The sequence below is a fragment of the Pan paniscus genome, chromosome 11 (assembly GCF_029289425.2).
Source record: "Pan paniscus chromosome 11, NHGRI_mPanPan1-v2.0_pri, whole genome shotgun sequence".
Lineage (NCBI taxonomy): Eukaryota > Metazoa > Chordata > Mammalia > Primates > Hominidae > Pan > Pan paniscus.
The window spans coordinates 124,158,416-124,174,356 of record NC_073260.2 but is presented as its reverse complement, the minus strand read 5'-3'; the positions used below and the strand labels follow the sequence as shown (position 1 = coordinate 124,174,356).

Below are 15,941 nucleotides of genomic sequence, written 5' to 3'. Positions count from 1 at the left end.
TTATAGAAAACCATAAGGAATCCACAAAAAACTCCATTACAACGAATAAATGAATTCAGCAGTGTTGCATGGTATAAGATCAACATACAAGAATCAATTGTGTTTCTATACACTTATGATGAGCAATCTGAAAATGCAGTTAAGAAAACAATTTCATATAAAATAGCATCACAAAGAAAAAATATTTAGGAATAAATGTAACAAAAGAAACACAAGAGTTATACACTAAAAATGACAAAACACTGTTGAAAGAAAGAAAGATACAAATAAATGGGGGATATCATATGTTCATGAATCGGAAGACTTAATATTATTAAAACAGCAATACTCCCCAAATTGATCCATAGATTAAATGCAGTTCTTCTCAGAATTCTAGGTTGCTTTTTTTTTTTTTTTTTGGCAGAAATTAGCAAACTGATCCTAAAATTCGTGTGGAGATTCAAGGGACCCAGTATAGCCAAAACAACCTTGAAAAACAAGAACAAAATTGGAGGACTCACACTTCCCAATTTCAAAACTTACTACAAAGCAAAAGTAGTCAAGACTATGGGGTTCTGATGTATGATAGACATATAGATCAATGAAATTGAGTTAAGAGTCCAAAAATAAATCTTCATATTTATAGTCAATTGATTTTTGACAAGAGTGCCAAAACAATTCAATGGGGGAAAATAGAATTTCCAATAAATGGTGTTGGGACAACTGGGTATCCACACTCAAAAGAATGAAGTTGGACCCTATATTACACTATATACAAAAATTAACTCAAATAGATCAAAGACCTAAATGTAAGAGCTAAAACTATAAAATTGTTACATAAAATTATAGAGGTAATCATCATAGACTTAGAAAAGGCAGTGGTTTCTTAGATATGACACACTCAAAAGTATGAGTAACAAGAAAAAAATAGATAACTGGACTTCAGTAAAATTAAAACTTTTGTGATTTATAGGACACCATCAAAAAAATGAAAAGGCAACCCACAAAATGGGAGAAAATATTTGCAAATCAAAAACCTAATAGGGGACTTGTATCTGGAATATGTATTTTAAAATCTTACAACTCAGCAATAAAAAGACAAATAACTCAGTTTTTTAAAAGGCAAAAGATCAGAATAGACATTTCTCCAAAGAAGATACAGCCATAAGACCATGAAGATGTTCAGCATCATTAGCCATCAGGAAGATGCATATTAAAATCACAATTAAATACCACTTGATACCCACGAAGATGGATATAATAAAAAAGACAGGTAATAAAGTGTTGGCAAGAATAAAATGGAGTCTTCAGACACTGCTGGTGGGAATGTAAAATTGTGCAGCCACCATTGAAAACAACTTGCTGATTCCTCTAAAAGTTAAACAGAGGCTGGGCGCTCGGTGGCTCACGCCTATAATCTCAGCACTTTGGGAGGCTGAGGCGGGCAGATCATTTGAGGCCAGGAGTTCGAGACCAGCCTGGCCAAGATGGTGAAACCCTGTCTCTACTAAAAATACAAAAATTAGCCAGGTGTGGTGGCAGGTGCCTGTAGTCCCCGCTACTTGGGAGGCTGAGTCAGAAGAATTGCTTGAACCCAGGAGGTGGAGGTTGCAGTGAGCCGAGATCGTGTCATTGCACTCCAGCCTGAACAACTCCATCTCAAAAAAAAAAAAAAGTTAAACAGACAGTTACCATACAAGCCAGCAAATGTACTCTGAGGTATGTACCCAAGAAAAGTAAAACTTAAAACTTGTATACAAATACTCATAGCAGCATTCGTAAGTCACAATAGCTCAAAAGCAGAAACAATCCAAATGTTTATCAGTTGATGGATGGATAAAATTCACCAGTGGAATATTATTTAGCAATAAAAAGGAATGAAGTACTGATGCTACAATATGATAAACTTAAAAACATCATACTAAACAGCAGACCCAGGGTTAGAACACAGGCAGTCTATTTCTGGATTCTATATAGTTCTATCCTATATTGCTTGGTTTTCACAGTCACCTCATTGCTTAGGAGCGTTTTCATCACTCTTGACTGTTTAAGAGCTCTGTAGTCAATTTCCTTTCACCATAGCCTCTTGATTCCTGTGTTGTGCCAACAGAATCAGCAAAGTACAAAGGAAAGCTGTCAGTGCCGTTCACAGCCTGCTAAGTTCTCACGACCTGGACCCACGCTGTGTCAAACCAGAGGTGAAGGTCAAAATCGCCGTCCTTTACCTACCTTTAGTCGGCATCATTTTGGATGCTTTGCCACAGCTCTGTGACTTTACAGGTAATGGCCCTTCTGTTTTCTTTCTTGGATTGTTGGGGCCCCTGCCAAATGCCCCATCCGAATGAGATCTCTGTCATTCGTTCCAGTGCTGATATGTTCATATGAGCAATTCCTCACAAAAATGGTCTCCAAACCTCTTTAACACTGGCCCCAATCAGTTAAAAAAACAAAAAAAAGTCACATAGCCCCATATGTGTTTTTGTTTAGAAATTATTTACTTGTTTCTTCATTCATTCATTTATTCATTCATTGATCTGCTATATGGAATGAACTTTATAAACCATACACCGCAAAGGATGAAATAATAACAAGATTACTCCCTTTGGAAATCATGCTCTAACACCTTGAAATAAAGGTGTTCCTTCCCTTTTATGAATATGTAAGCAAAAAAGTGGTCTCAAATGAACCCAAATAATTGTTCCATGCAAAAAAAAAATCATGGCATATGTCAATATTAGAAAATTCTATCATAGCAGAGAAATATTGCCCTTGGCACTAAGTGGCTAATTTTGAGGTTAATATGTCTAGATTAGCAACAAGAGGAAAGGATAAGTTGTCTTAAAGGGGTTTTGTGAAACCCCAGAATCTATTTACAAATTACATTGTGGATTAAGGAATGTAGAGGGAAAAAAATCCTCCCAAATAGAAGAACTTCTTATGTTGACCTGAGAAAGGCAGTCCATTGGCCTACCCTCTCCACAGCGTACATGTGTGTGCACGTGTGTGCGCGCGTGCACACACACACACACACACACACACAATTCCTATCCCATCAGAGTAGTTCTTGCTTTTCCTCCAGCTCAAGGGAAGTTTTGGAAATGTCCATGCTGCTCTCTTGGCAGCTGAAGGGTGCTGGGATCTGGGCAATGCTTCCCTGAGCCAGCCTCTTTCTAGGCAGTCATCCTTGAAATCTTGGAACCATCCAGGTTTTCCCACCTCCTCCAAATGGAAAGTGTCATGTGTGACTAAATTATTTACAATATTATTACGGTGACAAGTATTTAGTTCATGAAAATGGGACCAAACGCCTATAGTCTTTAATTCATACAAATCATAAAATGAAAAGCAAGTATTCCTGTGGAAGTAATTCTCTCCTTTCTTGAAAAAAATCCTCTAGCAAACTGCTAATGGAGTAACTCAGAAGAGAAAGGTTGAGACAGGGGTTAGGGTTTGTAGAGTTCTGTTGGGGCCAGAGTGCAAGGAAATGATAGAAACAAGCTCAGCACACAGGGCTGAGCAAGCTGCACCATGAGGTCAGCAGCTTCCTCTAGCAGCGCCTGATTGCGGGGAATTGAAAATGGAGTTGTTTTTAACATTTACAGACATAATGCAGAGCATGGCGTGTGACTTGTAGCCCATTTTGAGAATCCTTGATGGAAAGTTTCTAAAAAGTTCCATTTCAAGAGCTTGCTTGTTCCCAAAGCCAGGAACCACTTTAGCACACATTCTCCAAAGTTTTCTTGTCAATTAGAATATTCCCTATCAGTGACTCGGAATCAGAACTTTTCAACATTTGGTCTCCAAGCCTTTTAAGCCTCAAAGAATTCTTTGTATATGCGTTGAACTTTATGATCATGATGTAGCTGATGAGAGAAAACAGTGAAAAGTATTTTATTGTTATAGGTTACATAGTACATCTATTAAATATGGAATCTTTAGGTTGATAAACTCATAAGAATATAGTCTTTCAAAAAGATGCATCTGAATTCAGATTCCAGCACCATTTATTAATATAAGTGACCTTTGAAAGGCTCAACCTTTCCGTGCCTTCCTTTCCTCTGTAAACTATAAAAATGTGATAACAATGTCTACCTTTTAGGGTTATGATAAAGGTGAAACTAGAGAACTTCTATAAAAGCATTTTGCACAGCACATGTTTGTATCTTTCCCGATTTTTCTTGTAACTATAACCCTCTGGCAATTAAGGGGAAATAAGAATGTGTCTCTATGTTAGTTGTGATAATGTTATCAGGTCTTGCATAATTTCCATGTGCTATTTATTTAACCATTTGTTTAAAATCCCAATGGCCTTAATAAGTATTTCTAAAAATTGGGTTTTGGCTCGGTGTGGTGGCTCACCCCTGTAATCCCAGCACTTTGGGAGGCCAAGGTGGACAGATCACTTGAGGCCAGGGGTTCAAGACCAGCCTGGCCAACATGGCGAAACCCTGTCTCCACTAAAAATACAAAAGTTAGCCAGGCGTGGTGGCGCACCTGTAATCCCAGCTACTCAGGAGGCTGAGGTAGGAGGATGGAGGGGCAGAGATTGCAGTGAGCAGAGATGGCACCACTGCACTCCAGCCTGGATGATAGTGTGAGACTTTGTCTAAAAATAAATAAATAAACAAGCAAATAAGAAGAACTGGGTTTTGTTTTCACAACTTTAGTAGAAGAAATGTTATTTACACTCAAATTTTTCTAAATAATTGAAGGCCCAGATGGCCGTAATGTCAACAGCTCTAGAAAAACATGAATTTTTAGGAAAACATGAGTGAATCAATCAGTTGTGAACGTTTTACCACACTTTCCCCAGAACTACTTGAAATATTAATAGTTTTTGATTGTATACTTGGTAGCATTCTTAAAAACCAGACTTTTAAATGGTTTATCCTTTTTTTGCTTGCATACATCTAGACCTATCTATAAATATGGATATGTCTATATTACATAGATACAATAAATTGACATTCATTTTAAACATTTGAAATATGACAAATTATTGCTGAACTTGTGATAATAGCTTATTATTCTATATAAGGTAGTTGCTTAATTCTGTAATTGTAGGTGTCTTCTATTTGGTCATTATTTAAAATAATGCCAATTATTAGAATAGAGAATGAAGTTTAAAAAATTATGTTACAGGAAACAGTTATGGAAGGTTTGAAAACTTTTTGTTCACACAATTTGAAAAATTAATTTCTAGCCTAATCTTCTGCTAGACATTGTCTCTTAGCCTGCTGTGTTTTCCTATAGGTGATAGCAGATACATAATGCTAAACATCAGGTTTAAAATTACTGTGCTGACTTTAGTGACTAAGAAGTATCCGTCTCTTATTGGGTAGGGGACATGGGGAAATGTCATGTTTGACTTGACATCACAAACGATGTTTTCATTGCAGTTGCAGATACTCGCAGATACCGCACCAGTGGCTCGGATGAAGAACAAGAAGGAGCCGGTGCCATTAACCAGAATGTGGCTCTGGCCATAGCAGGGAATAATTTCAATTTGAAAACAAGTGGAATAGTGCTGTCTTCCTTGGTATGTTGGTGCACATGTGTCTGGTTGATTTTTCATTTCGTGTCTTCTGTCATCTGTTTTGTTTTGTTTGTTTGTTTGTTTTGAGACAGAGTCTCACTCTGTTGCACAGGCTGGAGTGCAGTGGCGCAATCTCAGTTCACCGCAACCTCCGCCTCCCGGGTTCTTCATGCCTCAGCCTCCTGATTAGCTGGGATTACAGGCATGCACCACCACACCTGGCTAATTTTCTTTGTATCTTTTAGTAGAGACGGGGTTTCGCCATGTTGGCCAGGCTGGTCTCAAACTCCCAACCTCAGATGGTACACCCACCTCAGCCTCCCAAAGTGCTGGGATTACAGGCGTGAGCCACTGTGCCCAGCCTCTTCTGTCATCTTCTGATGGGAGAACTCAGCTTAGAGCAGGCATTGATTATTTCTGCCTCATTTTGCTGGAAAGAATCATTGTGAGGCTGGCAGCTGAGGTGCACACAAGTCAGAAAGGGTTCTGGCAACAGCAAGAGATGTGCAGATCAGATTCAGGCAGTCCCAGTGGTGCTGAGTTCAAGTTCAAGAAACCGGAAAAGAGGAAAACTTGGGAAATCTGAAATCGTTGCAAAGGAGATCAAACCAAGGCTCTCTGAGGGTGGAGGCTTAGGCTGTGCTCAGTCTATGTGTGTGTAATTCATACAGTGTAATGCCTCCAAAAAAAAGACTGAAGGAGGCTGGTAGCTTAGCGTAAGGGCTTCTTAAACAAAAGACTGCAGCTTTTCTAGGACCCCAGGGAGCCTAAGGAGGGTTGTTTGGCTCTGTCCTTTTGCATGGACTCTGTGGGCTCAAAGAGGGGCTCCTCTGGGAATGTATCCTCTGATTCAGTTGAGGTGGGATTCATCTCTGTTCATTGATGAGCTCTGACTATCCCTTGTGAAGACAGCACTGCATCCTCCAATGTCATTTACTTTCACATTTCAATGTAGGGTATAGATGTGCAGAGAATTTAACTTTCTTCTCCCGTGAGAAAGCAGCATCCTGACCTAACTCTTCTTGCTGGATGACTTTCTTCTCTTCCTTCCAGCACTTAGCAAGCCCCATCACCATGAGGATTGGGGGGACAGTGAGGCAGGAAGATGAGACAGAGAAAAGACATTTGAGATTTGACATCACTGATCTTACTGTTGGAGAAATATTGTGTTTTATGACCTCCTCCACCCTTCTAATATCCATCTTACCAAAGTTAGCTGCTTGAGGTGGTTTATGCCTTTTACATTATTTGCCTCTAAGGGAAAAACTCAAAAGCCCAAAGTTCACCTGTTAGAACATAGTCCTTGTGAGGTTGTATCTCAAGATTTCCTTTATTCTTGTCAACAAACTCAGAATAACTGAAGTTAAAGTTGCTTTATAACCTCTATTATTTCCATCCAAAACTAACATTTCCCTCCCATACCCACAAATTCCTCATTGCAATTTCACCAGTACATTCCACTGGATATTAGCTACGCTGCATGAACCAAGGGTGCAGCCTCATTATTGTTGTTTGTGTTGATGAGATGAGTAACAGAGAGTGCGCTCAGCACTTTAAAATGAATACTTGTGGCCAAAATATTAAAGCAAATAGCCTGAACCCCCACACCCCAGCCCCAGGCAAACATAAATTATGGTTAAACTTCCATTACAGAGAACTCCACAAACATGGATTTGATTAATTTGCTGAGCAGTTCATGACCCTTATGTTATACTTTGCACTATGTAACAAAGAAGCTAAATCTTGAACAGCAAGGTTATTCATGGCACCCAGCCAGTTTCCTTCTCCCCTGTAAGTCTAACCCTCTGTTGCCCAGCACGAAGGAGAAATACTTGGAGATCTTAGCAGCATGAAAGCCCCTTTGTATCACTGGGATTGCAGCATGCATGATCAAGGCCCAGGGCTGATCACCAGGCCACACGGCTCCTAAGACAGAGGTACTCAGATACGTGGCTGAAAGCCTAGCTCAAATACTGCCCCAGGTGAGCCTCTTTGCTGAGTAGCCCTACTCAAAGAACACAGCTTCCCCTGCCTAGGGAAGGCAGGGCTACTGGAAACAGATCTCCAGCCTAGCAATGATGTACAGTCGTGGTATTTTAAGAGAACACATTGAATTTTTCTGTTGCTTGACTGTTAAGCCTCAAATTTTTCTGTTGCTTGACTTCTTCCCTGGCCTCCATCCCCCAATCTGCCTCCCTTCAGCCCTATAAGCAGTACAACATGCTGAACGCGGACACTACTCGCAACCTCATGATCTGCTTCCTCTGGATCATGAAAAATGCTGATCAGAGCCTCATTAGGAAGTGGATTGCTGACCTGCCATCAACGCAGCTCAACAGGATTTTAGATCTACTTTTCATCTGTGTGTTATGTTTTGAGTATAAGGTAAGTCTGGAGTGGCACAACTTTATACCAGCTCTTATCTCTCAATTGTAATTCTGTCTTCTTACTCATCCCCTTTGTTTGGGCCATGGAGGCATCATTAATTTTTCTCATTTCTGTATTCAAATGCATAACCCATTTGTAGGTATAGATATGATCATTTCACAGGGAAAGGATCTCTGCCTTCTGCAGAGAGAACCCCATTTCTGTTAACAGAGTTTTGGCCTTGGGATGCTCCAGAACGGCTCCTTAGTGTAGCACATGTGAAACTTAGCTGGCATCACTGTGGAGTGAACTGTTTTGGTAACTCTCCACATCAACGGAGATCTCACCAAAGGACATGTCCTCCTACCTCTGTCTTGTCCAGGGAAAACAGAGTTCTGACAAAGTCAGTACCCAAGTCCTGCAGAAGTCAAGGGATGTCAAGGCCCGGCTGGAAGAGGCTTTGCTCCGTGGGGAAGGGGCCAGAGGGGAGATGATGCGCCGCCGGGCTCCAGGTGTGTTGAACTGGCCCTTCCCTGCTCTCTGTCAAGCAGTTTTTCACTGTTTGTTGGGGAGGAATGTCCTCCCAACATGATTAGACACCATTACTTTCTTGAGATATTTACGGTAGTGTCAGAGACAGCAGATTCTGGGAGTGTGTGTGTGACATTTGTGTTAGCCCTGTGCCTGTGAGGGAAAGTGCTGTTCTACAATTGTAGGAACCCTGAAAACAGCACCAAATGACATCTTTTAATTAAAACTTGTTGATGGTAAAAGGTCACCTCTAAGAATGTCAGTCATGGATGAGGTGGAAGGTGTTTCCCTCAAGGCTGAGGCCTTTCTATGTGACATTTGGCGAGTCTTTCCGGAGCATGGTCAAGAAACTGAACAGTTCTGGGCCCAAGATCATCTTCTTGATCATTCAGGGCACTATTAGAATGGAACCAGTTCCCTGAAATGGCTTCAGAGTGTCCCAGTCATTCAAAGATTCCACCACAGGAGGAATGATCTCAAAAAGGCTGAGCTTGAATAGAATGAAATCCCCAGGTACCCTCAGTCTTATTCACCATGCTCAAAGTAGAAGAGTGACAGCTTATTGTATTCGAAGGGACACAGTGGCAGGGAACTTGGAGGGAGCTCATAGTTTTCAGTGGTGGTCAGGCACCCTCATTTGACACCCATACTTTCATACCCAATAATTCAGTAAGCCCCCAGAGTTTCACAGGAATCCTCTGCTCATGAGAAATGTCTCTCTGACACTCAGAAAGGCAGAGGTTCTTCTTATATTCTAGTCTATCAATCAAAGAGCGGGCCAACTTGGACATAGGTGTGGCGACTTTGTCTCCTACCAGCAACCTGCATGGACTCTAATTAGCCCGAGAAATGGTGCTGAGGCCTCTCAGTTGAGGTTGTTATGAACTTCTGGTTATCTTGGAGGGTTTCATGCTAATCAAATTCCTATCATGCATTTCTTAACTCCTAGGGAACGACCGATTTCCAGGCCTAAATGAAAATTTGAGATGGAAGAAAGAGCAGACACATTGGCGGCAAGCTAATGAGAAGCTAGATAAGTGAGTCACTCAGCAACTTTCTGCTACTTTTACCTAAAGTCCAAAACTATTTTTCCCAGGCTACTTGTATTACTGAAACAACTGCATCCTTCCAAGGGTTAGAAAATGAAACATCATTATCTGTGTAAATACAGTTCATCCAGGGACCCAGGATAATCAAAGGTATAGGGAGTTGTGGTTTCCAGCTCTTAAAAATTTGTCACATTGATAAGCATGTAAAGAAAACTAATATTTCTTTAGCAACCTCAGATGGCTTAATAAAAGCAGCTGATTTTGCAGGGAGGGTAGCAGGGAAATAGAGAAAGCAGGACACGGTGCCTAGGACCGTATACTTTCAAATCGATATTTCCTTTCTGGAAATGTGTACAAGATATACATTCAGATATATTTATGTCAGTGCTACTTAAAGTTGTTTTTTAAAATTGAAAACATTCTAAATGCTCCAGAATAGAAAAATATATTTAAAAGTTGGATTGCCATCAAAATGTTTTAAAATCATTTTAATGACATGGGGAAATGCTTATGACATAATGTTAAATGAACAAAGGCAGGGTAGACACTTGGTTTTCGAGTAGTGTGTGGCTCACGCCTGTAATCCCAGCACTTTGGGAGGCTGAGGCTGGTGGAACACCTGAGGTCAGTAGTTCGAGACTAGCCTGGCCAACATGGTGACACCCCGTCTCTACAAAAAATAGAAAAATTAGTTGGGCATGATGGCAGATGCCTGTAATCCCAGCTACTCAGGAGGCTGAGGAAGAAGAGTCGCTTGAACCCGGGAGGCAGAGGTTGCAGTGAGCCAAGATCGTGCCATTGCACTCCAGCCTGGGTGACAGAGCAAGACTCCATCTCAAAAAAAAAAAAAAAAAAGAACCTCAAATCTCTGATGACATATAGTCAGTGTATTTTTTAAAGGCTGGAAGGAAATTTACCAAAATATTAATTGCGGTTTTCTTTGGGTGCTGGGAATATCGGTAATTGGTGTTTTCTCTTTTATACTTTGCTATGTTTCCTACAGCAGATGTGTATTATAATATATATTGTTACCAGAAAAAAAATTATAAGCAAATGAAAGAATAAAAAAACCTGTTTGGATCAAAATCTATGCTATAGATGAATAGATATATTGATGTGTATTGCTATATGTGCAACAATTTAGACATATGAAAGCTAAAAGTATATATGTTTGACTAGATAGCACATGTTTCCGATACCGTTTAGCCACAGGTAGCCTTATGAGTCCCAGGGTTTGCTGAGCAAAATGTCATAGAGCTAAAATCACCCCTCACACACAGTTGACAAGGTAGGATACCCCGTGGGTGATGAAGCACCCATCAAAGGGGGTATGGGGAAGACTTGATTAGCAGTGCTGTTTTGTAAATAAATGTGAGTTAGTATCTTTATTGTTACCAAAAGAGTGAATCATTCTGGTTAACTTATGGGACTTTGGGGAGTCACATTTATTTTAAAACATTAAAGAAATAAGTATATTTTTATTATAGATGTGACTTGGAAACCCAGTTGTTGGTATCATGCCTATTTGCTTTGGGTATGTTATTCTTGCACTAAATTCCCTGGACTGATTTATAAAATACTTGGATCGGAGAGTCCATACATTCTACTTTGGGCAATGAACAACAACTACAAAATATGCATGCCTTGGCTGCTACAGAATTGCTGAGGTGGTTTAGCTCATCTACTCTACGAGATTAAAAGAAGACCCCTAAGTAGGCCTGTTTTGCCTGGGCTGTGTAAACTGGTGTTTTGGAAAACCTTTCCCTTTTGCTTGCAGGAGCAACACAATATTGGTCCTTACCACGCATGGCCTACCGGTTTGCTCTAGGTTAGTTCTCAGCCCTGCGCTACCTGGTGGGCTGCTGGTTGTCAGAGCTAATGATTCACATCTACAAATTCTCAGGCGCTTTGTGCTTTTTTTTTTTTTTTTTAAAGGGAAACCATAGTAAAATTATAACTGTTCAACCTACCTACCTGGAAAATTTATAATTATAATAATGGTGTCTTTCACCCTCTTTCTGATCATTTTTCGATTATTTTGGCTCTGTTTCTTTTAGAGCAATGATCTTCAATGTAGGCTGCACATTAGAATCACCTGGGGAGCTTTAAAACCTGTCAGTGCCCAGCTGCACCCTAGACTACTTCAATTGGAAACTCCAGCAGGACCCAGAAATCAGTATTTGATAAAACTTCCCAGGTGATTCTATTGCCACCAAATCCATTGTTTTAAAGGAATAGATGGTAAGCTTTTCTTTTCTTTTTTTTTTCTTTTCTTTTTTTGAGACAAGGTCTCACTCTGTCGCCCAGGCTGGAGTACAGTGGCACAATCACAGCTCACTGCAGCCTTACCCTCCTGGCCTCAAACAGTCCTCCCACCTCAGCCTCCCAAGTAGATGGGACTACAGGTGTGTACCACCACAACTGCTTACTTTTTGTATTTTTTGTAGAGACAGGGTTTCACCACGTTGCCCAGGCTGGTCTAAAACTCCTGGGCTCAAGTGATCCACCTGTTTTAACCTCCCAAAGTGGTGGGATTACAGGCATGAGCCACTGTGCCTGGTCAGATGGTAAAGCTTTTAAAAAACCAGATTAGTGTTAGTGATGGTTGCACAATATGAATGTACTTAACACTACTGAACTGTATACTTACAAATGGTTGAGATGGTAAATTTTTATGTTAGGTGTACTTTATCACAATACAAAAATTTGGGAAAAAACAGATTAGGACACTCTAGATTTGTGCTGTCCAAGACAGTAGCCATTAGCCACATGTGGCTATCAAATGCTTGAAATATGGCTAGTTCAAATTGAGATAATAAATCAAGATAAGTGAAAAATACGCACCAGATTTTGAAGGCTTATTGTGAATAAAAGAATAAAATATTTCACTAGTAATTTTTATATTGCTTACATGCAGACAGTATTTTTTATCTTTTAGGATAAACAAAATATATTAAAAATAATTTCACTTTTTCTTTACTTTTTTAACGTGGTTACCACAATGTATAAAATGACATATGCGGCCCCCATTGTTTCTGCTAGACAGCATTGCTCTAAATTTAAAACTAAACTAGCAGTCAATTAATTAAAAAGGATGATAAGGGGCCGGGCGCAGTGGCTCACACCTGTAATCCCAGCACTTTGGGAGGCCGAGGTAAGTGGATCACGAGGTCAGGAGATCGAGACCATCCTGGCTAACGCGGTGAAACCCCGTCTCTACTAAAAATACAAAAAAGTAGCCGGGCGTAGTGGCAGGCGCCTGTGGTCCCAGCTACTCGGGAGACTGAAGCAGGAGAATGGCATGAACCCGGGAAGCGGAGCTTGCAGTGAGCCAAGATTGCGCCACTGCACTCTGCACTCCAGCCTGGGCGACAGAGGGAGACTCCGTCTCAAAAAAAAAAAAAAAAAAAAAAAAAAAGGATGATGAGGTTAAAATGGTAAATTTGATGTTATGTGTACTTTATCACAATATAAAAATTTGATGGCTCATGCCTGTGGTCCCAGATACTCAGGAGGCTAAGGCAGAGCATCGCTTGAGCCCAAGAGTTCGAGGCTTCAGTGAGCTATGATAGTGCCACTGCACTCTAGCCTGGGTGATAGAGCAAGACCCTGTCTCTAAGGAAAAAAAAAAAAAAAAACTTTTAGATTTCATTTATTTTACACATATATTATCACTTGGAAAATGAGAAAAAGTGTCAAGTAGCTTGGGACCAGAGAGCCTATCCTAAACATGAAAACAAGTAAAACACACAGAAGTACTTATTTTTTGAGTCCTCAGTGGTATGTAAGCAGCTGCAGTGCCCCCATTATTAGGTTAATGGGACGCAAGAACAGGTTAGTGGTAACCCTGGTCCAGGACATAGGAGCTGATATAATGATGCCCCAACCCCATGGTAACATCTTGGCTACTGAGGCATCTTGGTAAAGTCAATTCTTCATACCTCCCTTTCCTTGCAACTAGATTTGGATGATGATACAAAATATCCCTTTACAGCTTCACTTAGATTTCATAAGAATGGATGGGCTAGCAAAAAAAAACCATTCTGATTCCTTAAAGTGAAACCTGATAGAGGAGCGAGCACCAGGCAATTTCCCATTCCCTAGTGGGCAATGACCAGTAACGTCCGGCAGGATATTAGATCACCTGCCCTACAGGAATACAGTCTTGTTTCCCAATGGAAAAGGACGAAAGACCCCACGCACTTGGCTGAGCAACCTCAAGGTGATCTTTGGGAAGTTAAGAGGCTGACTCTCCCCTGACTTGGCTCTGAAGCTCCACCCTTTCCTAACCCAGCCGCATCACTGCCAAGTTCACATCACATCCAGTCTCACTCTCTCTCGCATGTTGCAGGGGCTTCCCCTTACTCAGATCTAGAAATGGTTTTCATGCGTGAAATACAGCCATGGCCCTGAGGCTTTAGGCAACAATCTGAGAGGGGAGCTTAATTGCTAGTAGCAACTAATAACTGCTTCTCTACCCATAGTGTTACTTTTATAATTGTCCTCATCATTATTAATAATAGTGGGGATGAGGATGACCAGGAAACCTTACCTAGACAGTTGTTTCAACAAGACATGAATCACAGAAGGCACCTGCACTCTAGTTACTCAGGGCCGGTTGCTCTGTTTTCATTTCAAGGTTGACTATTTTGGAGATTTCTTTACACCTTGGTGTATAGATTGCCATCATGGGAACCTGGCCAGGTTTGACATGCGCTTTAATTTGACCTCTTGTTGTTTCCTAGAACAAAGGCAGAGTTAGATCAAGAAGCCTTGATCAGTGGCAATCTGGCTACAGAAGCACATTTAATCATCCTGGATATGCAGGAAAACATTATCCAGGTGAGGAAAACAAACACCCAATCTGATTTGTTGGCCATGAATATGTTTACTAGAATAAGGACTTCTTTATGCAAAATTGTGAAAGACATAAATGTGATCCCATAGTACCTTTTTAAAAAAAATGAAGTTGAGAAGTTTACTATTTACAAGTGTCTACCTTATAAATTCCAGAGATACCAAACATTCTTCTGGCTTCTTTGACTTAGGGCTTACTTGGAGAGGGTTAGGTGTTTGGCCAGCTGACCCTCTTGGCTAAATCTGTGTGAGTATGTACCAAGTTTATAATATGGATGTTGGGTTTATCGTTTAGTATCTAGAACAGTGGTGGTAACTAGGATTTTTTCTGATGGGTCAACTCCAGTTGAATGATGGTCACTGTCTGATATGGGAGCTATGATTATGACTAGGCTAGGTAAAAAGAGTGCTAAATTTGATAAATGATGTCTTCTTTGGACTTAAATTTGTTAAGGAAAGTCATTTGTACCATGAATTTGCCATCCCTGCTGTAGAAAAATATAGCTTTGTGAACTTTGTACCATACTAATTTTATCTTCTATGTGATTATTTCCACAAATTCCCAAGCTGTCTAGGTAATAATGAGTTTGTAATTACCCTGAAAAATGAGTTCTTACATGTTTCCATTGAGAAGTCATTCATTACAGTAGGTCCAGGATTGCTTTTAGGGCTAGAATAAATATCGTTGAAACACAGTGAAATCTTAATTCTCTAACTTTTGAATTTTCTAAAATCAAAGTAATCATCATACAAAAATAAACACAAAAAGTATGTGATATTTTTGTTGACTTTAATATCTTTGATAACTTAAATGCTTGGTATCACATTTACCTTATCTTTATATAGCACAATATTAGGTGCCAAATATCTATACTAGCCCCGAAATATATTTGCAGTTTTCAAAGAAAGCTGAAACCTTTTGTTATTATCCTTGGTGTTGTTAGTCCTTCTGTAGGTGATAAACAAGCTTCTATTTAGAAACATTGCTGCCGCCAAGCAGCCCCTGTTGTACTGGGAAGCCCACAATTGTGTTTTGCATCCCATAAGGAAAGCTATGTCTTGTATACAAAGAAAGAACTTTCCAAAAGATGTGACCCAGGATGAGGGAGATGGGCCTTATACCTTCATTTAGGAACCCAGAATTAGGTATAAATCCCAAACTCATTGGAAGCATTGAAATAAAGCCATTTGGAAATAGGTCTTCAGTTCCCATGGTTAATGGATGATACCCATGGTGGCTCACCAAACTCTTAAGACTCACCACTGGACATGGAACATCAGCATTACTGAGCTAATTGTCAGGAACATCCAGTTCATTGGCACAGTGCAGGGATTCAATGATGCTGTTCTTCCATTCCCCCAGGCGAGCTCGGCTCTGGACTGTAAAGACAGCCTGCTGGGAGGTGTTCTGAGGGTGCTGGTGAATTCTCTGAACTGTGATCAGAGTACCACCTACCTGACTCACTGCTTTGCAACACTCCGTGCTCTCATCGCCAAGGTAAACTTGGGATGCTTGTTTTCTTCCTCTTAATTAAGAGTAAGATTCTCATCTGGCTTCATACTTCTCTCTTCAGGTGGACCAAAAGTCACAGAGCATATTAAGTGGCATCACAGTAAAGGTC

General features: G+C 40.3%; 1 protein-coding gene across 1 annotated transcript in view; it reads left to right on the top strand.

Annotated features, from left to right (window-relative positions):
- DOCK8 (dedicator of cytokinesis 8) overlaps nt 1–15,941 on the top strand; it is a 249,536-nt gene that overhangs the window by 196,358 nt on the left and 37,237 nt on the right. The window contains exons 29-35 of the mRNA XM_008963393.4: nt 2,090–2,259; nt 5,379–5,518; nt 7,718–7,900; nt 8,265–8,394; nt 9,363–9,450; nt 14,208–14,304; nt 15,683–15,817. Of these exons, the coding sequence (XP_008961641.3) occupies nt 2,090–2,259; nt 5,379–5,518; nt 7,718–7,900; nt 8,265–8,394; nt 9,363–9,450; nt 14,208–14,304; nt 15,683–15,817 (943 nt within the window). The remainder of the gene's footprint in view (nt 1–2,089; nt 2,260–5,378; nt 5,519–7,717; nt 7,901–8,264; nt 8,395–9,362; nt 9,451–14,207; nt 14,305–15,682; nt 15,818–15,941) is intronic.